The sequence below is a fragment of the Silene latifolia genome, chromosome X, assembly GCF_048544455.1.
Source record: "Silene latifolia isolate original U9 population chromosome X, ASM4854445v1, whole genome shotgun sequence".
Taxonomy (NCBI): Eukaryota; Viridiplantae; Streptophyta; class Magnoliopsida; order Caryophyllales; family Caryophyllaceae; genus Silene; species Silene latifolia.
This window is the reverse complement of record NC_133537.1, coordinates 43,068,748-43,093,326: the sequence shown is the minus strand read 5'-3', so window position 1 is coordinate 43,093,326 and position 24,579 is coordinate 43,068,748. Positions and strand designations below refer to the sequence as shown.

Here is a 24,579-nt window from a genome sequence, read left to right as displayed (position 1 = left end):
TTGACTAATCGATCACAGATACGAGATTATGACGATACCTCGTAGGAAAATTTTTATTTGTGACAACGTAATGGAGTCCTAAATGTTTAATAACATTTGGTGCCAGGTCGTGGATAGGACAGCCATTGTGTTCCTAGAATCGATTCTTTTGACTATCAACTGTCTCTTGAGATTAAGGCAGTTTTTGGGTGACTTTGGTTTCTTTCTCACGGTCTACCGTAACTGGGGCTAAGTAGATTTTTTCTGGATCATTTCATACTGCGCTTACATCTGCAGGATTCGAGTTGAGGAAAATATCCAACCCTTATCAGGTATAGTTATTTCTCAGGGCCACTCGAGGAGTTGTAACTGAAATGCATGTCCATGCTCGAATGTTGATTCGTTTATCAGTTAAGTTACTCTCTAGTCGGGAAAACCACTCTTGATACTGATCGCTTGTAAAATACGACCTTTATGAATTCGGATTTGCAAATTGTTTTACATTGAGTGGGAGAAAGTTTAAAGGATATGAGAATCGGTTATCGCACATACACTTGTGAGGACAAGTGGGAGTTTGTTGGAGCTTGTGTCCTCCACAAATTAGTGTGATAACATTTGTAAATCTCTTACAGGTTCACAAGGGTATACTTCGTATATTTAATCAGTTAATTAACGTTTACCTAATAACGGTTGACTTGCTAGAAAGTTTGACGTTATTATCATACAGATGGCGGTGATCAACTGGTCCCTAAAGGTCACACCTATAGGACGTGTTTGAGAAATGTGGTTATAGAAATATAATTACATTGATGCCCAAAATGACTAAAAAGTTAGTCAATGTGTTGATGAGATAATTATTTAATGAAAATTAAATAATATTAAGTTGAGACGAATTAACTGTCAATTAGTAAATTAAATATAATAAGTTATATTTAAATTAAATATATATAAGGTTCACTTGGCCGAAATTAGGGAAGTTTTTCTTTTCCTAATTGACTCCAAGTTTCGGTCTATATAAAAAGAAAGGTAGAGAATTATTTCTACCCTAATACTTTTTCTTGACCTTGCCTCCTCTTTCTCATCACAAGAACACAAAGAGAATTAAATTTTACAGAAAATTTTAGATTGATTTCTAGCATAATCAAAGGGCATATCTCAGATCGTCTTGGGTGCAACTAATAGGCGAATATCAATTTTGATATTGTTCTTAGGCCATATTTGCTAGGACCGAAGGTTAATTCTAAATTTTTTTTACTTATGTTTATGTATTTTATTTTATGACCATAGATCATCTTTATTAAATCGTTATAATCCTTCTAGTTTAAGGGAAGTATACAGATTTATTTCCCACAAAGTCCCCTAGTTGTGATGTTATCAATGGTTGCTAGATTGCCAGCTAAAACAAGTGTAGCAGTGATTCTATGCTTTGGCATAATCTCACTGCATTGAAGACTCTTTGCCCATATATGTTCCTGAAACTTAGTTCTAATGCATTCATAAGCTTTCTGAACGGAGAAGCTGTTGTTAGTGGAACAACTATGAAGCATTGTAGCAGCATTATCAAGCCCTCCTGCAACAGTGATACAATGATCCCTCAATGTCAGGATACCTGTTGTGCCTTCTGAAAGATTGGTTGTTGCCTAAACCTCCCATATTGAAGAATCCTTAAGGATATAATCTTGGCACCAGTGCTGCTAGATCTCCCCATTAGCCTGAGTAAACTTCCAAATCCATTTCATAAGCAAGGCTCTATTCCATGAAAGAAGTTCCTTAAGTCGCCGTCCTCTGCCCATGGAGCACATATAGTAGACCAGCTTTTGAAAATTAGATGTTTGGAATCAGTTGAGTTATTCCAAAAGAAATTCTTACTAATTTTGTTAATTTGCTTAATAATTTCTTTTGGCAAAACAAGGCTGGCACACCAGTAGTTCTCTAAGCCAAAAATTATTAAACTGAGCATTTAGATCTTCCCAGCATAAGAGAGGAGATTGAAAGTCCAATGATGAATTGCATTCTGTATTTTGCCACCAGAATATGGTAGTGAGCAAGATTCAGTTTTGAGGAATGAATTGGGATCCCAAGATATTTAAAAGGGAATCTGCCTTCACTATATCCAGTTGCCTTAAAAATTTCAGTGATGACAGTGGTAGAGACACCAGCAAAGTAAATGGTAGTCTTTTCTGTATTTGCATACAGGCCTGACCACTTAGCAAAGCAATCCATTGCCTCAGGGGCTGCCAGCACTGAAGGAGTATCCCCCCTAGTAAACACCATTAGGTCGTCAGCAAAAACAAGGTGAGTGAGCTTAGTTTTTAACACATTTAGGCTGATAGGAAACCTGGCTCTTGGAACAGATGTTCCTTAGGATTCTGGAAAGGACCTCCATGCTAAGAACAAAAATATAAGGAAACAAGGGGGCCCCCCCGCCTGAGACCACTCTTCCCCTTAAAATAGCCAGAGATTTGACCATTCACTTTAACAGAGAACCAAAATCCTGAGATGCAACTCATGATCCAAGTTATGAAGATATGGGGAAATTAAATTCTTGCAGGATGCTCTGAATAAATTGCCACTGAAGACTATCAAAAGCCTTCCTGATGTCAATTTTCATCAAACATCTTGGAGTAATATGTTTCCTAGTGTAACCTTTAACCAAAGCCTGAGTTAGGAGAACATTACCAAAAATGTTTCTTTCTTTAATAAAGGCAGCCTGCTCCTCACCAATAATTCCAGGCATTAACCCTTGCATTCTGTTAGCTAGTAGTTTGCTAACAACCTTATAAACAGTGAAGTAGCAAGAAATTGGACGAGAATCTTTGACAGAAGCAGGAGTAGAACATTTAGGTATAAGAGGGATGATGGTTGAGTTAGCCTGTTTAGCCATCTTACCAGAACTAAAGAAAGATTTGACAGCATTGCAGTGATCATGTTCAACCACAGACCAGGAGCTTTGGAAGAAACCTGCTGAAAACCCATCAGGACCTGGGCTCTTATCAGGATCCATGCTAAATACAATCTTCCTAATTTCCTCATTATTCACTGGGGCAATCAAATTAACCCAGTCCTGTTGCTGAATTAGGGGACCCTGCTTAATTACTAGTGGACCAAGTGGCATGACTGGCAAGTCAGTACCTAATAACCCAGTGTAGTAATCAACAAAAGCTTGGCCAACCTTCTTTAAGCCTAATTGGAGGCAACCATCCTTATCCACAATCTCTCCAATGATTTGCTGAGCTTTCCTCTCCTTGACCCTAGCATGAAAATATTTAGTACTATTATCATTAAGCTCAATATGCTTGATCTTAGCTCTCTGCTTCAAGGAGCTTAGTTCACCAGATTTCAGAGTTCTAAAATTATTGACCAGCTCAGCTTCAAGATTGATAAGCTCCTCAGAATTAGGGCATTATTGAAGGTCATATTGACATTTAAGAAGCTGCTCCTTAGCAGCAGCAGCCTTATTAGCCAGGTTACTATAATGATTCTTATGAAGAGAACTAAGGCTATTTTTAACACCCTTCAGTTTGGTGAACAACTGAAACATAGGATGTCCATGAACACTAGAAGACCAGGCTTGCTGAACAATGTTAAGGTAGGAAGCATGCTTTGCCCAACATTGTCGTTATTATTATTATTATTATTATTATTATTATTATTATTATTATTATTATTAAGCTTAATATTGGTCGAATTGAAAGTGATTTATTCTTTAGATTAATATGTTTGCCTTAATAATGAAGTAACTAAACCAATTAATAGTTAAAAACTAAATTTAATGGTAAAATATTGAAATAATGTGGTAAATTAACCACACTCAACAACGGTCCGACCCAAACCTGACCCGATACAATAAATCATTTGACCCGAAATAACTTACCCCGATGACGACTCTACCCGAAAAAATAGGCTGACTTGATATAGGTATATAACCCAAACTCAACCCGAGTAACGCGAGTAACCCGATTATCACCTCTAATAACATGCTATCGTACACGGACAAACCAAATGGTACAAGTGTTCGTACTTGATCAATGTCAACCATCTTTGAAATTACAAATAATTAATGTAAAAAAAAAAGTTATTCTTGAAGCAATAAGTCTCCCTTGTGACGGGTCAAGTATTATCCACTTGGGTGGATAAGACAAAAGTAAGAGTGCCTAGGGAATCACAAATGGCTTGTCTTTATCTACCCAAGTGGATTTTATTTGACCCGTCATAAAACATGACGAATATCGGCCGTCACAAAAATGAGAATTTGTGTTTTTGAAGTTGGTCGTTGGAGGGCAAAGTAGTAAAGTTGCCCAACTTCAAATCGAAAATTCACCTGGGAGATTTATAAATGGGAGCCATTGATTCGATCTCCAAAATTCAGAAATGGCATGAAACATAGAAGAAAAGGAAAGAAAAGGAGAGAAAAGTGGAAGAACAAGTCTTATTTTGAATGCCACATACAAAAAACCAGCTAAATTTCCCCATCTCTCTCTCTTTTCAATATCATCTCATTTTAGACAATACCCATTTCATTCCACTAACAAACATCATATTTTGTTGCAAACCCATTTCAATTTAGATCAAACCCATTTCTAAATCATCCTAAAGTTTCAATCTTTACCCATAATCACCATTGTTTTTTGTATAATTAGTTATAATATAAGGAAAATAAAATGTCATGCTCATCATCTTCTGGGTCAGAGGAAGAGGAGGAGTTTGAATCTTATAGAAAGGGAGGTTATCATGCTGTTAGAGTTGGTGATTGCTTCAATGGTGGTCGTTATATTGCTCAGAGAAAACTGGGTTGGGGTCAATTTTCTACTGTTTGGCTTGCTTATGATACTCAAACCTCTGTATGTGTTTATTCTCTATTTAATTCTGTTATTGATCCTTCTTTATGATAACAATAACATTACCCCGGTGCCTCAATGAGTCCCTCAAATTGAAGGGTAAGGGGATCGGATGTACGCAGCCTTATCCTAAATGTCTGTTTTTGTCTGTTATTGATCCTTCATTGCTGTTGAAATTCTGTTCAGAAAGTTTCCATCTTTGATTTGAGAGTTTTAATTTATTAAGTTTTCGTTTTGAGTATTTGATGTGGTAATCATGGTATAATCATTAATTATTTGTTTGATTGTGGAACATATTGGTGGGATCATGGAGTTTTTTTGGTAGCTTGTTAATGATTTGAGAGTTTGTTGAGAAATTAATTAAATGGGGTTATCTTTATGTTTTGCTTAGATTGCAATTAATTATGTGGTTTACCAGTTTTACCTACCTATGGTAGTTGCTGATCATCAAAATGGTTGGTTCGATAACATTGGATTCAATGATATTTTAGTGATCGCATCCTCCTAGCCATGTAAAGGGAGGGAAGGGACAATATCTACTTGAGTTTCGGGTTTTGAGTTATTCAATTCATAATGAGGGGACAAAGGAAAGGTCTTGATCACCTGTAATGGATCAATGTACGATTATGGACGAATTCAATTTGATACCATGATTTTTAATGTTTTAATTCTGTGCAAATTGAGATAGACACACTTGATGAGTGGTCATATATTCTGTTATGTGTTTGTTAGGAAACAATCAAATCGACACAAGGGGATGCCAAAAGTGTAGGTGTTTCAGCTGCTAAATTGTCTATTCTGTGCCAAACTTTTCCAAATTTTCCATTCTCATTGAAACCTAAATTCACGCTTCTTATATCATAAAGTAGCCACAGTTGACGTTATTCTTGACCCAATTTTAAACACGGTTTGTCCGAAAATAGTCTCTATGCGTTTTCAACATTGCTCATAGTTGCAAACATCCGACCCTTACTATATTGCGCTAAGGGGTCTTCGAAATGAGGCATTGATGTGGTTGCGTGGTAAACCTTTGCAGTGCTCATCCATTTCATTGTTACTGCCAACAACAATGATAAATAATTTCTTTTTTTTTTTTGGTCAACAGGAGCCACAAAGAGCATCATTGACGACTTTGTTTGAATGTGTCTGTTGTCGTAGTATTGAGTATTAGATATCCCCAATAACCTATTGTGATGAGCATGTTATTACGTGACAGTGTTAACTTGTAATTTTTTTATCTGAATTTGCCTGTAATGTAAACTGCCACTATTACTTGGTTTCATTAACTAGCAGTAGTGGTCACTGAAACTAGACACAAAACGATGTCCTCCTATGAACCACCTTTGATTATTGCTCTATATGTTGCAGGCTTTTGTGGCTTTGAAGATTCAAAAGAGTGCACCGCAGTTTGCTCAAGCTGCTCTTCATGAAATTGAGTTCCTTTTAGCTATAGCTGATGGTGACGCATCCAATTCCAAGTTCGTTGTCCGATTGATTGATCATTTTAAGCATGCAGGACCAAATGGGCAGCACCTATGCATGGTCCTCGAGTTTCTTGGAGACAGCTTACTACGATTAATCAGATATAATCGTCACAACGGACTAGATTTAAATAGAGTTAGAGAAATTTGCAAATGTGTTTTAACTGGTTTGGATTATCTCCATCGAGACCTTAATATAATTCACACAGACTTGAAGCCTGAAAACATCCTTCTAATTTCTCCCATTGACTCTTCTAAAGATCCAGTCAGATCTGGGCTTACCCCAATTCTTGAAAGACCCGAAGGAGGAAATCCTAGCAGCGGAATCTCAATGAATTTGATCGAGAAAAAACTAAAGAGAAGAGCAAAAAGAGCAGTGGCCAGGATATCAGAGAAAAGGGCCTCAATGGCAGGCCCGGGGGAGAATACAAAGCCTGAAAGATCATTAGATGGGATCGATATGAGGTGCAAAGTTGTAGACTTTGGGAATGCTTGTTGGGCTGATCAACAGTTCATGGAAGAAATACAGACAAGGCAGTATAGAGCTCCGGAAGTTATTCTTCAGTCTGGCTACACTGCTTCTGCTGACATGTGGTCATTTGCTTGCACCGCATTTGAGCTTGCTACTGGCGACATGTTGTTTGCTCCTAAAGGTGGACAAGGCTTTAGTGAAGATGAGGTAGACATTCCTTATCATCACTAGTCTTAATCATTTTGATATCCTAATGACCATGCTTTGCTTGTGCATATTTATTGCTGGATTGCATTTTTTTTTTCTTTTAGAAATCGCTAGATTGTGTTTTTAAATATTACTCCCTCTGTCCCGGTCAATTGTTGTCCTATTCCATTTTGGTATGTCTCAGTCAATTGAGCTTCCGGTAATTTTAAATGTCATTATACTGGGCTAATGTGATATTATTTCTTCAATGGATCTTATCTCATGATGCAGTGCTATTATTTGTTCCATGGCTCTTGACTTATAAAGGCGAAGGATGCTTTATAATTGGATCTAATTTGCAATCTGATGCTTATCACGTTTTCTTACACACTAATAACATTCTCTTTTCTTCCCTCAGGATCATCTTGCCTTGATGCAAGAACTCCTGGGAAAAATGCCTAAAAAGGTTCACGTCTTGCATCACAGTCCTTCCATCATTTATTTTGATTTTCTCAGCACTTCTAACACAATATCATTCCGAATGTTTTGCTCGAGCAGATAGCCAATGGTGGAGTAAAATCAAAAGACTTCTTTGATAGGTATGGTGACCTCAAAAGGATTAGAAGACTCAAATTCTGGTCACTCGATCGACTCCTTGTTGAGAAGTACAAATTCCCAGAAATTGAAGCACGGGAATTTTCTGATTTTCTACATCCGATTCTCGATTTTGCACCAGAGAAGCGGCCTACAGCCCAACAATGCCTACAACACGCTTGGCTTGACTCAAACCCGTCCCCTAATGACAACTCTAATCACGATAAACTGAGTGCCAGAATGAATAACCTTAATGTTTAGGTGAATTAATCACAAGAGACCATCTAATATATGCAGGTTTGCTGTTCTTTCATGCTTCCTGTGCAAAGTGAAGAAAGTAAAACGCAAATATTTGTTTTTTTTTTTTTTTTTCATTCCGTTCAGCTCTAATAAGAATATATAATCTCCCCCTCCCCCCATTTTCTTATTTTCCAACACAAATTTAATCGTCCCTAATGTGACATATGTGATTGATTTTTGATCGAGTTATATTAGTTACCAAAGGATGTAAATTTTGGCTACTACGAATGTTAAAAATGATACTCTTCATACTGAACTGATGTACAACATTTATCATCTCTTGATTGTTTTGTGTAATCAGATTTGTATGGCAACTTCTCTTGTTCCTGTTCCCTTGTAAACGTTTTCTGAATTTTTGTTATGGACAGCGTTCTTAGATTTTTAGGTCTCCTTTCGGCCAGTTTCTATCTCCGACTCTCTGAGGACTACAGACTCCAGCCGAGTTTTCTTTCCGCGACTCCTTTCTTACTTGGTAAGAGACCAAAAGACACAAAAAATCAAGCTTTTCCAGGGCAATATATTTCCGTAGGATTTGGTGGACTGTAAAGTTCACTAGTAATGTTTCTTCCTGACTGCCTGCTCTATTCTAGAAAAACAAACTCTTTCTTTTCTCAAATTTTTCTTCATGCTTAGTTAGCTGTCCGGATTCTCTCCGTAGCGAATTTTCTGATATAATTACATGTTAGGATTCACTTAAAACTACTCCATGTTTGCTCTAAATGAGTTAACGTAAGATCAAATTTCTCTTAATCGGTTTCAAAGATAAAGTCACTCTTTCGGTCTACAGCTTTGTTTATGTTAGAATATTAATGTAAATATATCTTATTTACTTACCTTTTAGTGTTAATATTCTAGTGATATTATAGCCTTGTAATTAGGTATGTGTATCTCGTATCTTAGGTAACTGTATCTCGTATTTTTGTATTTAACCTTGATTAATGATCAATAGAAAGGCAAGCATTATCTTCCTTCATGGTATAGCTTCCTAGTTTTTTTTTTTCGATCCTCTTCGCTTCCGCTCAACCTAGCCGCCGTGCATCTCCTTTCACGGTTTTCTTTCTCTTTTCTTACCGACCTCACGTCAAATTCAACATCATGCCGGATACGAAATCCTCTTCGTTTCATCCTGCTCTCGCCGTTAACAACATCAAGAATCATATCACGGTGGAACTTGGTATGGACAATGACCAATACAATCTTTGGTCTGCGCTTTTCTTAAATCATGCGAAGTCCAACCGTGTCCTTCACCATCTCGTCAAACCTAAATCCGGCAGTCCAAAGGCACCTGTCACGGACGCCGACAAGGAACAATGGGAGATTCTCGATGTCACTGTTTTATAGTGGATATACGCGACGGTGACAAATGATTTGCTTGAAACCATCGTCGAGGCGGAATCCACCGACAAGGAGTGTTGGGAACGTGTCCGTGATATCTTTCAGGACAATCAGCATTCCCGTGCGATAACTCTTGAGTAAGAATTTCCGCATACATCTATGGCGGATTTTTCTACCGCGTCGGCTTATTGTCAACGCCTCAGGACCCTCTTTGACCAATTGAAGAACGTCGAGTCTCCAATATCTAATACTCGTCTTGTTTTACAAATGGTCTCAGGTCTTACACCGACCGCGTCGGCTTATTGTCAACGCCTCAGGACCCTCTCTGACCAATTGAAGAACGTCGAGTCTCCAATATCTAATACTCGTCTTGTTTTACAAATGGTCTCAGGTCTTACACCGGCATATCATGGTGTCGGGACGATTATTCTTCAAAGCGATCTTCTTCCTCCGTTTTATAGGGCCCGCTCTATGTTAACTCTCGAGGAAGCCGGGTTTGCAAAACAGAGCGCCACTAACGGTAGCGGTTCTGCCATGTACTCTGCCAAGCATGACGATGAAGCTTCTCCTTCCATCCTTGGACGTCCACCTGTAGCGCAGGGAAAAGGGAACAACAAAGGGGGTGGTCAAAAGAAGAAGGGCGGGGGGAATAAGCAGGGAAAAGGGAACAACAAAGGGGGTCAAACAGTTGCTGCAACTACCCCGACTACCCATGTTGCTGCTGCTCCGTTTCCTGCTCAGTGGCCAGGGCACTATGCCCCATGGTCATGGAATCCGTCCCCTTGGGGTTACCCTCCTTGCCCCTATCCGACATCACCATGGTCAAGCACTCCTGCCGCTCCTCGTCTTCCTCAGGTACCGCGGCCACAGGCTTACTCCGCCGAGTCTCCACCGACGCAAACGGACATAGAAGCTGCTATGTATACCCTCGGTCTCACTCCTCCTGATCCTCGTTGGTTTATGGATACCGGTGCTACATCTCACATGGCGTCGGATGCAGGTATACTCTCGTCTTATACTAAATCAAATTTTAGCAATGGTATTTTAGTCGGAAATGGTCAATCTATTCCTATTACTGGTTCTGGTCATAGCAAATTATCGCCCCCACACTCTCCGTTGTCTCTCAAAAATATCCTTCACGTACCACACATAGTCAAAAATCTTGTGTCTGTTCGTGAACTCACTAAAGATAATTCCGTCACTGTCGAATTTGACCCGTTTGGTTTTTGTGTGAAGGATTATCAGACGGGGACGCAACTCATGAGGTGTGATAGTCAGGGCGAGCTTTACCCGTTCACCAGTCCCAGAGTGACCTCTCCTCCAGCTAGTTTCACTGCCATTGGACCTTCGCTTTGGCATGACCGTCTAGGCCATCCCGGTGCTCCTAATTTTAATTGTCTTAGGCTTAATAATTTGACAGATTGTAATTCTCGCTCTACGAATACAGTTTGTCATTCTTGTTCTATTGGAAAACATATCAAGTAACCTTTTGTGCCATCTGCTTCTCGTACTCAAATGCCCTTTGATATTATTCATACTGACCTGTGGACCTCAGCCGTCCTTAGTTCCTCTGGACACCGTTACTACCTATTGTTTTTGGATGATTTTACGAATTACTTGTGGACTTTTCCGATCTCTAAAAAATCGGATGTCTTTGACATCTTTATCAAATTTCGAACTTTCATCCGAACACAATTTGAACGAGAAATAAAAACAATTCAATGTGATAATGGTAAGGAATATGACAACGGTCCGTTTTGGGATTTTTGTACAAAGCACGGAATATCCTTTCGTATTTCGTGTCCCTACACTTCGTCTCAAAATGGCAAAGCCGAACGAAAAATTCGTACCATTAACAACATTATGCGTACTTTACTTCTTCATTCATGCATCGGTTCCATCTTATTTTTGGCATCACGCTCTTCAGATGAGTACTTACTTGCTTAATATTCTTCCTAATCAACAAAAAGCCTATTACTCTCCTCTTCAAATGCTTTACAATAAAAACTCGTCTTATAATCATTTACGTGTTTTTGGTTGTTTATGCTACTCGTTAGTCCCATCGACTACCATTCATAAACTTCAGGCCCGGTCCTCTCCTTGTGTCTTTCTAGGCTACCCCGACAATCATCGTGGGTAAAAATGTTTTGACGTCAAAGCTAAAAAAATTATAATCAGTCGCCATGTGTTTTTTGATGAAACAAAATTCCCGTTCTCACAAACTCACCCACCCGACTCCTATCACTTTCTTAATGATGACGCGTCTCCTTATGTGCTTCAACACTTCACCAAAACACAACCTGCTATCGAGCCTGACCCCACGGTCACGCCCGTGACCCCACCCTCAGCCACACCAGTGACCCCACCCACGGTCACACCCGTAACCTCACCTACGGTCACACCCGTGCCCTCACCCACACTCTCACCTGTGCTCTCTCCCTCTACTTCACCCGGCCACAATGATATACCCACTCGTCTTATTCCTCCTATTGCTAAAGCCGTTACTCATGGCGACCATGGTATACGTAAACCAAAACCCATATTTGATTTACATGTCGAGGCTGCCATTTCACCCATTACCCGTAACCCAATATCTGCTCTTCGGGACCCTAACTGTAAATTGGCTATGGATGACGAATATCATGCTTTAATTAGTAATAAGAGGTGGGTACTTGTACCGCGTCCCCCAAATGTGAATGTAATTCGGTCTATGTGGATTTTTCGTCATAAAGTGAAGTCTGATGGTGCTTTTGAGCGCTATAAGGCTCGTCTTGTAGGTGATGGGAAGACTCAGCAAATCGGCATTGATTGTGGTGAAACTTTTAGCCCGGTTGTCAAACCAAGAACGATTCGCACAGTTCTTACAATTGCTTTGGCTCGAAATTGGAGCATTCGTCAATTAGATGTTAAAAACGCATTTTTACATGGGGACTTTAATGAGACGGTTTATATGCATCAACCAGTTGGCTACAGGGATGCTTCACGACCTGACCATGTGTGTCTTTTGCAGAAATCGTTCTACTGTCTAAAACAAGCTCCCCGAGCATGGTATAAACGATTTGCTGATTACGTTGCTAAGCTCGGTTTCGTGCATAGCAAATGTGACCATTCCCTTTTTATATATTGTGATGACAATGGTCAGATGGCTTACCTACTCCTCTATATCGATGATATCATCCTTGTTACGTCGTCTGAAGAATTGCGTAAGCATCTCCTTACCTGCCTTGCATCTGAATTTGCTATAAAAGATCTAGGGTCTTGATGGTGAGCGAGTCGTTGTTCACTCCATCAAACACATTTATAATGTCAACAAATAACTGGTTAGTGGTTAAGTCGAGGTCGATCCACGGGATGGTGTGCTTTGCCTTCTAAGTCTATCTATCTCAATTTATGCTAGTGTCACAATTGATTTGGGTTGAAGTTATGTTCTAAGCTACAACAAGGAAATATAAACAAGACAAGTAAATGGAAACAAGGGTGTAAACAAATGATAAAAAATACTAGGGTGTCATGGGTTTATAGGGGATTCATGTTGGAGATCATACAAACATGTTACATAGTTGCAAGCAAATTATTGTTGTAGTAGAATCGAGTTAGTTTATGTCTTACAATTCCTTGGAAGATTTGGGTCCCGGAGCCGAGTCGGTCAAGACTGTACAACACCTACAAGTCGACTTACTTTCTTCCTATTCACTTCTATGCATGGTCTAACAAGACTCGAGTTAGTTTATATCTTACAAGTCTTGTTGAATAGATAAGAGATGTATATATGCAAGGTTTCATAGTCAAGCATTTTATCAAGCATAACATGTGCATATGTTAACACTACAACAAGCAAGCAATCTTATGATAACATATTAGATTAAGTATAAATCTACCCCCATATTATAGTTCCCCTAATCCCCCATTAACCCTAGCTAGAAGACTACTCAATCATGGTCATGGTAGACATGCTAATAAGGGTGTCAATCATATTAACAAGGTTAAACATGGTGAATGAGTAAAGCAATAATTAATTAAGCAAAGGGTAAAAGAGATTATACCAACTTAAGGATGATCCAAATAATAAGCAAAGAATAATAGAAGAAAACTTGATTGATTGATGAAGAGTTATCAATTCTCCAATAATAACCCAATAATCTTCAATTACCCAATAATAAATCTTGAACAATAATTAAGGAAAGATTAATGTGTAATTTGTGGAAAGATTAAGTGCTAATCTATTCTAATCTACTCCTAATGAGAACTTAATCTAAACTAAGGAAGCTTTGCCTCCACTAAGAGGGCTTTATCTTTTGATTATTATAAGTGGAGTATATATAGTGGTACATCATTAGGTAAGCAAGGGTAGATTAGGAAATAATATGCTTAAGTGTCGAATAGAGCCTTGCAAGTCCTAGGAGGAGCCCCACGACTCCTCATTGCGAGGAAATCTCACTGCATAACAATCCGCTCGATCTGGGCTAAAACCGAGCGTCCTGAGCTTCAACCCGAGCGGGTTGAGAATGACCTGAGCGTGTTGAAGGATACCCCGAGCGGGTTGATCTTGACCCGAGCGGGTTGAGCTGCAGAATCCTTTTTCTTGCTTTTATGCCTATGATGCCTTCATATACTCTTTATTCCTATCATCCTTGGTCATCATTCTTGCCTCCTCTTCATACTAGTCCATCCAAGATCGTCAACAAGCTTCCGAATATGCACGAGAAACGGGAATTCCGCCTCATTATCTCCTTTCCTACAAGACATATAAAATGCACTAGGAAAGCAAATAGGAAGCAAATGACGAATAAAATGGCTATGAAATGCTATATTAGTATGCAAAATGAGGCTTAGTTAGGGGACTAAATGTGCGTAATTATGACTCACACCAAATATTCCCAAACCGAATATTTACTTGCCCCGAGTAAAGAGGTGACTAGAACTAGACCTTTATTTAAACTACTAGCCGATGTGAGACAATTAGCGGGTCTCACTCCGCCCCTTCAACTCACAACAAGACATCTATGAGGTAAGATGCCTTCTTGCAAGGCAAGGTGGGGCTTGCCAAAATGGCGATACATCCAAGCATTAATCACACAAAACAAGTAATGGATGCATCTACAAAAGAGTAGCCACTTTCCTCATCTAAGTGGCGGAAATCATCTACAAGGGAAGCAATTCAAGGGCACACACTCCATCATAGATATTGGTTCTCCTAGTTACTAAGTCCAAGAGGATACAAACAAGTCACCTCCAAGTTGTGTTAAACTAGGTTACCTTTGTCCACAATCGCTAAATGCTTCTGTCAAGAGTCAAGTCCCTATGGTGTTAGAAAACACTGTAGGATCGCGAAATTCCCCCTCTTGCCTAGACAAGAAGAATGGTCGTCCCCTCTCCACCATGCAACAAAAATGAGATCAATGGATAAACGGGATCAAGATGTTTTGAGTTTCACATTTGTAGTTTGCTTTTTGATTTGTTTTTTCCCCCCAATTTCTTGTGGCTTTTGACATTTGAGAACATTTCTTGCCATTTTTTATGTTTGACAATTTTGATACTTTGGCAATTCTTTTCAATATTGCATTTTTGAACATTTTTCAAAGTAACCACATTTGTAACAAGGGTACTTTTATTAAAGCATAGGAGTCTATTTTTGCTCCCATTTTCATTGATGCAATTTTTGCAAACATTTGATTTTGATTTAGTACTTGAACTCAACTTGATGTTTTTGTGCCCATTCCCTTTTTGTTGACAAAATATAATGATAGAGATGAAAGAACAGTTGCATGGCTTCAAAGATCACCTTGGAATAAACGGTAGTCAAGGAGTTATCACACTACAAGGTACTCTTGACTATGCCTAAGTCCATGGGTCAAAAGATACTAGTATGACACATCCTAGGGTGTCTTGAGGGTACACTACTACACATACCGTGCTTTAACGACGCTTTTTTAAGCGTTTTTCGACGCTTTAAAGCGTCAGTTTTTTATTTACCGACGCTTTATAAAGCGTCAATTATTTGGCCGTCGGTATTTTCTGACGCTTTATTTTGTCAGCAAATATGACGCTTTTAAGCGTCTTTATGGACTATTGACGCTTTCTTTTGTCAACAAATTGACGCTTTTAAGCGTCTCCATTCACTATTGACGCTTTTATTTGTCAACAAATTTGACGCTTTTAAGCGTCTCCATTCACTATTGACGCTTTTATTTGTCAACAAATTTGACGCTTTTAAGCGTCTTCAACGTCTATTGACGCTTTTATGTGTCGCTCGATGAGACGAAATTAAGCGTCAACTATGTATATATTGACACTTATTATCACGGTATAAATTTGCTTTTAGATTTTCGAGAATTTGTTAAATAGACCTATGTTAGTACAAGTACTAGCTATTATTAAATTATGAAAAAATATAATGCAATAACCTCTGACATACACAAATAAAACATTTTACGAATTTCTCATTTGATAGATAAATTGAAATATCAAGTGCAACAATATTTCTGTTCGATAGATACACAAAAATAATGAGTGCAAAGTAGCTGAATAAATGTGGCTTAAAAATAAAAAATAGGGCTACATGAACACAATCACTAACTTTTTACAGTCACAACTCCTTTAAAAATTTAGAGTATCATCTAAAAAAGATCGTAATCGGGTAGGAAGGTGCATATCACTTTTAGGCCCTCATTATATATATCTCCAATCTTCAAACAGTCAAACCTTAACCACGCTGTCCCATTCCATAATGTGAAAAGACAATTCTGGTTTTCGCTACAGCAAATGAATTTCGAGTATATATATCAAATGCCAATATGACAAGGCTCTTCACTTTCAGCTCTGAAACATGAAAACAATTAACCAATTATACCAAATAAAACTCAAGACAGATTGTCAAAAAATCAATAGTCGTTAGCAAATTTCCATAGTGAATCCAAGAGTTAATCACGAAGCACTATGCCATTATGTTCAGTCAAAAAGCATGAATTGACAATATCTACAGATAAGAAATTTTCTTTTGAAATCAGAATTAGTGTCAATATAGCAACGGAAGGCGACTATAGGCAAAATAAGAGTTGTAGCCATTCTAACCACACAAGTGCATCTAAAATAAAACGAATACCAACTGAACACGGACTCATCCTATCAAACAAAATTTCACTTATTATTTACAGAGTACACCCACATGAAACTAAGACGTGACTTATGTTGACAGAAGTCACTGATACACACATTTACTATACAATAAGATACAAAAGTAGGCCAATAACAAATAAAATGATATATCATTATATCTTATAGTGACTCCTCGTCAAATAAAATGATATATCCTATAGGTGTACATCCTATAGTATAGCAACTCTCAAATTAGTTACATGTGCAATGGAAGGCTGCAGTAGGCCAACAGAAAATAAATTGATCAAGTTATAAAAACTTCCAAGGTTATCCAAAACGTCAATTACAAAACATAAAAAAAAAATCATTGAGATCACCATACGTTAAACTAACTATTTTTTGATTAAAAAAATGAGTTACCACTTACCATGCCCATGTTACTCTTAACTTGTTTTACTCTCTCGCGTCCCAATGATCCTTGACAATCGGATATGAGTATGACACTTGGATAACCTTTTTAAGTCAAATATACAGATTTTACCACTTGAACAACTCTTTTTAAGCCAACTGTACAAAACTATACACCCATGTTGAATACGTTTAAATGATTTCAACTAATAAACTCATACCATAGATTATACTAAAAATGTGATCAACGAGACTCTTGAACAAAATCAATTATTAAAAGAATATACTCCGTACATGATAATGATTTGTTGTATTAGTAGCTACTTTTCATGTCATTGTCATTGTTAGCATACATACTCCTTATACTTGTCTGAACCACATCAATAAGGAATCACCTACACGATTCAATATAACTTAAATTTATATAGACGATGGGTCGCCTAATAGCTGAACAAATAGAACTAAATATACATAGAGACATCAGAACATGTTAAAATAAAAATTAAGAAAAACCAGGACATCTTTGAACTTGAGAGCACAAGTGACCTCAGCAATTTTGATATGCATTGCTACATCAAGTAGAATTTATGAGCAAGTAGATCAAGTAGAATTTATGAGCACACAAGTCTGAGTAACATAGTATTAACTATAAAGTACGCAAGATGTAGCTAAGTTTAATTACTCTTTTTTTTATTGTCCTCTTTTTGTGATATTCATATTCTAAATTAATTGTCGTATTTCTAAATAACTTCTCATTTCTATATTACTTATACACGGAGTATCTCGTATTTAAGTTTATCGGACGAGGGCCACTTATGATATTTCACAAATTTTCTAAAATATGACTTTTAGTCAAGTTAGGACAATAAAAGCGGAATAAGGGAGAAGTAGGAACTCACTGGATAGCTTCTCTCGGGAAAGAATGATGATAGTGGTAGTCTATCCTGGTTGTGTCATGTAAGGCCTCTTTGAGGGATAAAGAAGAATAGTTCAGCTCCCCAATACCTGCACGAGAATTCGACAGAGATGAAATATAAACCATTTGTGAAACACGATGCCCAGATAAACTAAACCATTTGTACTTCTTTCTCATATGAAGTAGAAGCTCCTTAATCCCTCTTGGATAAATATTCATGCCATCTGCAACACCCTAGAATTGGAATTTATAATGATAAATCAGAACATAAGCAATCATATTTCATAAAGAGCGTTTTTTTTAGCAGAAATACTAATTGTAGCTAAAACTTACCTTTGGACCAATCCGAACTCCGTTCCTCTCACCTGCATGAAATAAAATGTAAGGAAAAGATCTAGGGTGACAGAGTAGTGAGTAGTGACATACTGAGAGTAACTGTTAATGTGCGCGTAAAATGCTTAACAACTTACTTAATAGTGTAACATGCCAATCAGTAAGGTAGCTTAATCTCGATGTATTTGATGAAACAGTATCATTTGTTGCATATTAAGCAGAATAATAATTCAGACCTATAAAATCAAAAGAGCCTTTGACCATTTTGCACTCCTTTCTTGTGAACTTTGGCAACCGATTCATGACTATAGATCGCATGGTATGCGGATAATCTCCTCTTGTTAGTGGCTCCATGAACCTAAAAAAATGGAAACAAAAAGGATCACTCACTAGTTTGAGAATCTTCTCCAACAAAGTGGAACTTCAAAGTCACTCGTGTTTATATATACTACGAAGTATTAGGCTATTAGCTTTCCAGAGTTCCCAATCATTGGCCTTATAGAGGAGTAGCTGACACGCCTGACAGGCGAGAAGACGAAATTTAGAATAAATCATTTGAAACAGTATACTCTGTACTACTTCATTCCACTTTTATTATTGCCATACTTTCCATTTTGGGAAGGATTTAAGAAATACAAGGAAAATTAGAACTATACCCCTTAATTAAGAAGAACAGGGACAATGTCATTTTGATTGAAGGGAGTATTGCCCCCCTAAGCTCAAGTCCTGGCTGAATGTAGGACTGTGTAATCCACTTGCACAAGTATTGGTTGGGACGTAACGAGTATTAGTTTAGGAACAAATTACTTACCATCCAATTGTAAAATCTAGAGCCCTTTAAGCAGCTTCACGATGATGTGCAGACTTTGACAAAGGCACAACCCAATTTGCTGCTAAGACAACGCCGATTTCTCCCTTTTGAGATTTCTGAACATTTATTTACAGGCACGTTATGTAAAATCATCAATTAAATTGTTCAGGAATTACTTTGTGTGAATCGTCCATCTGTGAGTATATAATCACAATTAACTCGAAAATAACGAGAAACATTAAAGAGAAATGACGAGTGAGGGTGTGACAAAAATTCAGTATGTATGTAATACACAATCATCCATTGACCCTATGTTCGTCAAATTCATAACCTTCCTGTTTTATAGTTTGTACAACCATAGCCAATATATCCCTACGGTGGTTTTTGAACCCGCGGCTTCCGAAACAATATACGGAGTATAGCTGAGCATTCTTCAAGTAAATGCAGAATTCTAAAATAGCAGAACATTCTTCAACTGCAGAACCAACAAACAGACTAATAAAATCGAAGGCCAGAAAATATGGAACGGATATTCATGGAGTTGAAACCCTCAGAATTTCGAGAATGTAAACAAGACGATGAAAGCAACGATTTTTTTTCACAACTTTTTTTATGCTCTCGATTGCATTAGTCCACAACCCCCCCCCCCCTATCAGCGTCCTGCCACTACTACTCATAACAGACCCCCACCTCGCTACACCAACAACCACAACACCAAAACCATAAATATGGAATCGGAACATAATTAAAAAAGAAACTCAAATTAACAACTTTAATTTAAATCTTATAACTTTAAACCAAAACCCTAAATTTCATAATTGAACTTCAAATCAAACGAAAAATAAGAATCAAAATTAAACAAAGAACGTAATCGAGTTCAGATAGCACCATATTATTTATATATGTCCCGAAAAGCAATAACTTAATCATCTTTGTTGATGATCGGAATTATTGAGCACGCCCATAATCCGATTAAAGCAATTAAAATTACCATCAATAACATACAAGTAATTGAAAATGAATGAGAAAACTGTACCTATGATATGTAATAAACAGATTGTACATTTGTGAGTTGCAGAATTACAATTGATTGGCAGATTGAACGAAAAATTGCTGATTGAATCGTCTTTATTGATGATTGAACGAAAAATTGTTGATGATTGAAAGAAAAATCGCTCGCTGATGATTTAAAGGAAAATCGCTGATGATTGAAAGGGGATTTTGAAGGTTAGGGTTTCTTAATTGAAAAAAAGATGAGTAAAAAGTGATGATAGTGGATGGGAGTTAGCGGGGGGATTTCAGTGAAAATTTAGTAAATTGCGCTTTGTCGCTTTCTTAATAGTATATGGGGCGGTTTCCCAGAAAAAATTAAAATTGGAGGGTTATTTACGGTCGACGCTTTATAAATGCATCAATGCAAAAGCGTCATTATTGCAAGGGATTTGTAGTAGTGGTATTCTAGCAAACAAAGTCTCAAAGAGAAAAATTATCTACAAGGGCCTTATATACACTTGTCAAGCTTCCCAAATAGGCATTTTCACAAAATTTTCTACCATGCAACTACATGCCATGATGCAACTATCATGTATACAACTCTAATGCATATGCTTCTATCAACTAAAATGCCATGCAAACTCTTAGCAACACATTGGTTCATACCACATCAATCAAATATAGCCACATTGTCATTAACACACAAAAAGGAGGAAGGAGATTTGGAAAGATCATACCATGCTGTCTTCTATTTCCTTCATGCCTCAAATGTGGCGTAGTCGACCCAATGTGATAAGAGTGACAAACAAACAAATATATATAATATATACAATTCTACACTACAAAGGAAAGAACATGTTTTTGGTTTTTTTAAATTTTCAATTTTTTATGGTTTTTGTTTTTATGAAACTAAAGAACATATTTTTGAGTTTTTTCGAAATTTTTCAATTTTTATGTATTTTGGAATATAAATTCCTATCCCCCACTTTATTTTGGACATTGTCCTCAATGTACATGTAGGAGTAGAAATGAAAAAGAAATACATGTTTTTGGATTTTTGGATTTTTGGAAATTGAAGTACAAATGCAAATGCAATGATATGAATGAATGCATGCTCTAAGTAAATGCAATTATATATGACATATATAACAAATGAATGCAATCTAAACTACACTAGATGATGCATGGTTTCTATGGTCACTTATGATCAAACCTCCCCAAACCGATTTAAGCACTATTTCTAGTGTAGGAGAAATGAGGTTGGATCATTAGTGATTATGCATGAATTCAAGTCTATATGCAACTAACTACATGAATCATGTGAGATATATTACAGTGCAAGCTATACTATATGATTGACTATGATGTATGTTACTTCATGTTTGAACCTCCCCAAACCGATTTTAAACACTATTGCTATTGTAGGAAGAAAGGGGGTTTAACCATGAGGATACTATACAAATGCAACTATACATGAGAGATAGGGAAAGAAAGGGTTTCTTACAATCATTGTAGGAGATGGAGATGGTAGATAGGATGCATACATAGCAATGTTACGAGCCAAATGAAAGAAACAGTGATTTTGGGGTCAACCTGCTCGAGTGAAACATAACCCGCTCGGGTTCAGCCTCAACCTGCTCGAGTTGATTTCGACCCGCTCGGGTTGAAGCTTCGGGACGCGGGTCTTCTTCAGAATTCGCCCAGATTTTGAGGCAGTGAAAAAAAATCCTTCTTTCCTTTACTTTCAACTCGCACGAGTTGAGGTCGGGCCCCACAGATTGATGCACTGCTTGGCCCAAAACTCCTATAATGATATATAGGATATGCACAAGGCCAAATTCTCCATTTTCTTCATTTCTTTACATTTCCCATCTTCTCATTTTCATCAACTTCTTTCAAGATGCTCAATCAAAATATGAGACCCCTCCTTTTCATCTCTCATGTGATGAATGCAAGTTTAAAAAGGGGTCTTTTGCCAAAATAGCCGTATAACTCAAACTATTTTCCAAAATGACCATTTTATAAATCTATTTACCAAAATGACCATCTAAGTTATAAAGTTGCCATAAAAAAAGTTAAACAATATTTTTCTTTTCAAATTTATTTATATCTCCTCAAATAATACAAATATATAAAAATTATGAAAAAATTCTACAAAACTGAAGAACATTAATATTTCAATATTATTTTCAGAAAATTAAGGAAATTATCCATTGACTCATGAATCTACATTTGAATTTTACATGAAGACCTGTGATTTTTATTTTTTATTTTTTTAAGTTTCACCAGAACATTTAGTTTTATAAATACACTTGCATAAACTATTGTTTACAAAAAAAATAAGAACATGCATTTTAAAAAAAAACATGCAATTTTCTTTCTAATTACCAAGCACTATCAGCAATGTAATTATGTAAGAGTCTTTCTAATATTTTAGCTACTATTAATGCAGATTTTATAAATAATTTCAATTTGTAGAAAAAAGATTATGAAAATAATTTTTATATATCATGAAAGCAAATGATTTCTTTATATATCATGATAAACTTAAATAATTTTTTAAAATAATTTTTATATATATCATGAATGTAAAAAATTGTTTAGCTTTTTTATGGCAACTTTATAATTTAGATGGTCACTTTGGTAAATAGATATATAAAATGGTCATTTTGAAAAATAGTTTGAGTTAAACGGCTATTTTGGCAAAATACCCTTTAAAAAGGTATATTACAAATGGTGGTTTGAGATAGAACTCCACCAAACTAAGTCAAATGACAAATTTCATTGTCCATGGAGCTTAATGCTCTTAGTAGGCGATCAAAGGCTTGTGAATAGGCCTCAAATAAGCACAGGTAGGACCTTGGCCACTTCAAAATAGAGTAGAGCCAATCCTCCACAAGAGGCTTCTTACGGAAATTTCTCCCCTTCACTTTGGCCTTTTCACCATAGCCTTCTTGTATCTCCAAACTAGCAAGATTAGAATTCTTTTCATCCGGAGGCTTCCATTCTCTCCCGCCCCTCTCAAAAATAGTGATGGTGATAGCATTGGGATTTATTAATTCTTCAAGAATAGAAGGAGAATTCTCATAACATTGATGATGAGGTGTCTTGGGAGTTGGGATTGTGGGTGCCAAGTTTACACAAGTGGGCTCCATCTTAGATTTGTTTTTGAGCTTCTCCACTAAGTAATTTTTGTATGACGATTTGACTTTCGTGAGAAGGTCCATAATGTCATCTCCAACTATCATGGGCTCCATAGTGGGTGTGAAAAGGTCCTCATGTTCAATAAGGAAGAGGCATTCTTCCTCTTCATTGAAATAATCCTCAAACTTCTCAAGGATGGGTTCCTCAAGCAAGTTAATCCCATAACTCCATTCATCATTTGAGTCCATCTTTCCCTCATCATCCTCTTCCATAGATGCGTCATCATCTCTTGTTCCATATGAATCATAAATAGGGGCTTTACTTCTCCTCAATAACTCTTTCTCCACCATCTCAATGTTCACATCAAATGACACACCCTCATACTCACAAAGGCTAAGAGTATTTGGCTTACTCAACCTCATGGCTTCTTCATCAAATACAACACTTTCATACTCACAAGAGCTCAAGGAGATTGGCTCTTCCCACTTCACATCTTCTTCATCAAAGGTCATTACCTCAAATTCACATTCATGGTCAATGCTCAAGGATTGGTGAGGAGTGGTTGCTTGGGTTGCCTTCATTTGGGCAATTCGAATTGCCAACTCCTCACCATAGGTAGCAATGCTTTTAAGAATATTGTCCGTATTTTGGCTCTCCTCTAGCATTTGTTTGAAAAAGTTTTGTTGGTCTCCCATCATTTGGAGAACCACATTTTGAATGTCAAAGTTTGGGTCATCTTCTTGTTGTGTGTGGGTGTGAAAGTGGTCATATTTTGGCATTTGGAGTTGGTTGTAAAGTGAGTCTTGGGTGGATGGTTGTTGTGGATATTGGATGTGGGGATTTTGGTGGGAAAAGTTGGAGTAGTAGTTAGGATTTTCATTGTACGAGTTGTAAGGTAGGTTTATGTTGACTTGCTCCTCAAACTCCCCATACCCATAGTAATCATACTCAAAAGATCCACTACATACTCTATACGTCAAGTCTTGAGCCATCATCATAGCTAAGATAAGGAAACAACTACAACCAAGGAAACTACACAAAAACGGTAAGAACAACCTTGAGGAACTGTTAAAGCAAAATTAAAATAGACAAACAACAAGAACTTAATCTCAAAACATCGTCCCCGGCAATGGCACCATTTTGATGGTGAGCGAGTCGTTGTTCACTCCATCAAACACATTTATAATCTCAATAAATAACTAGTTAGTGGTTAAGTCGAGGTCGATCCACGGGACGGTGTGCTTTGGGTTCTAAGTCTATCTATCTCAATTTATGCTAGTGTCATAATTGATTTGGGTTGAAGTTGTGTTCTAAGCTACAACAAGGAAATATAAACAAGACAAGTAAATGGAAACAAGGGTGTAAACAAATGATAAACAATACTAGGGTGTCATGGGTTTATAGGGGATTCATGTTGGAGATCATACAAATATGTTTACATAGTTGCAAGCAAATTATTGGTGTAGTGGAATCGAGTTAGTTTATGTCTTACAATTCCTTGGAAGATTTGGGTCCCGGAGCCGAGTCGGTCAAGACTGTACAACACCTACAAGTCGAACTACTTTCTTCCTATTCACTTCTATGCATTGTCTAACAAGACTCGAGTTATTTTATATCTTACAAGTCTTGTTGAATAGATAAGAGATGTATATATGCAAGGTTTCATAGTCAAGCATTTTATCAAGCATAACATG

At 37.2% G+C, this 24,579-nt stretch overlaps 1 protein-coding gene across 1 annotated transcript; it reads left to right on the top strand.

Annotated features, from left to right (window-relative positions):
- The first annotated feature begins 4,339 nt into the window (after nucleotides 1–4,339).
- LOC141623268 (uncharacterized) lies at nucleotides 4,340–8,191 on the top strand. Its single transcript, XM_074439359.1, has 4 exons — nucleotides 4,340–4,820; nucleotides 6,186–6,977; nucleotides 7,375–7,422; nucleotides 7,515–8,191. The coding sequence occupies exons 1-4, from the start codon at nucleotides 4,641–4,643 to the stop codon at nucleotides 7,809–7,811; spliced, it is 1,317 nt and encodes a 438-aa protein (XP_074295460.1). The 5' UTR covers nucleotides 4,340–4,640; the 3' UTR covers nucleotides 7,812–8,191.
- Nucleotides 8,192–24,579: the final 16,388 nt, after the last annotated feature.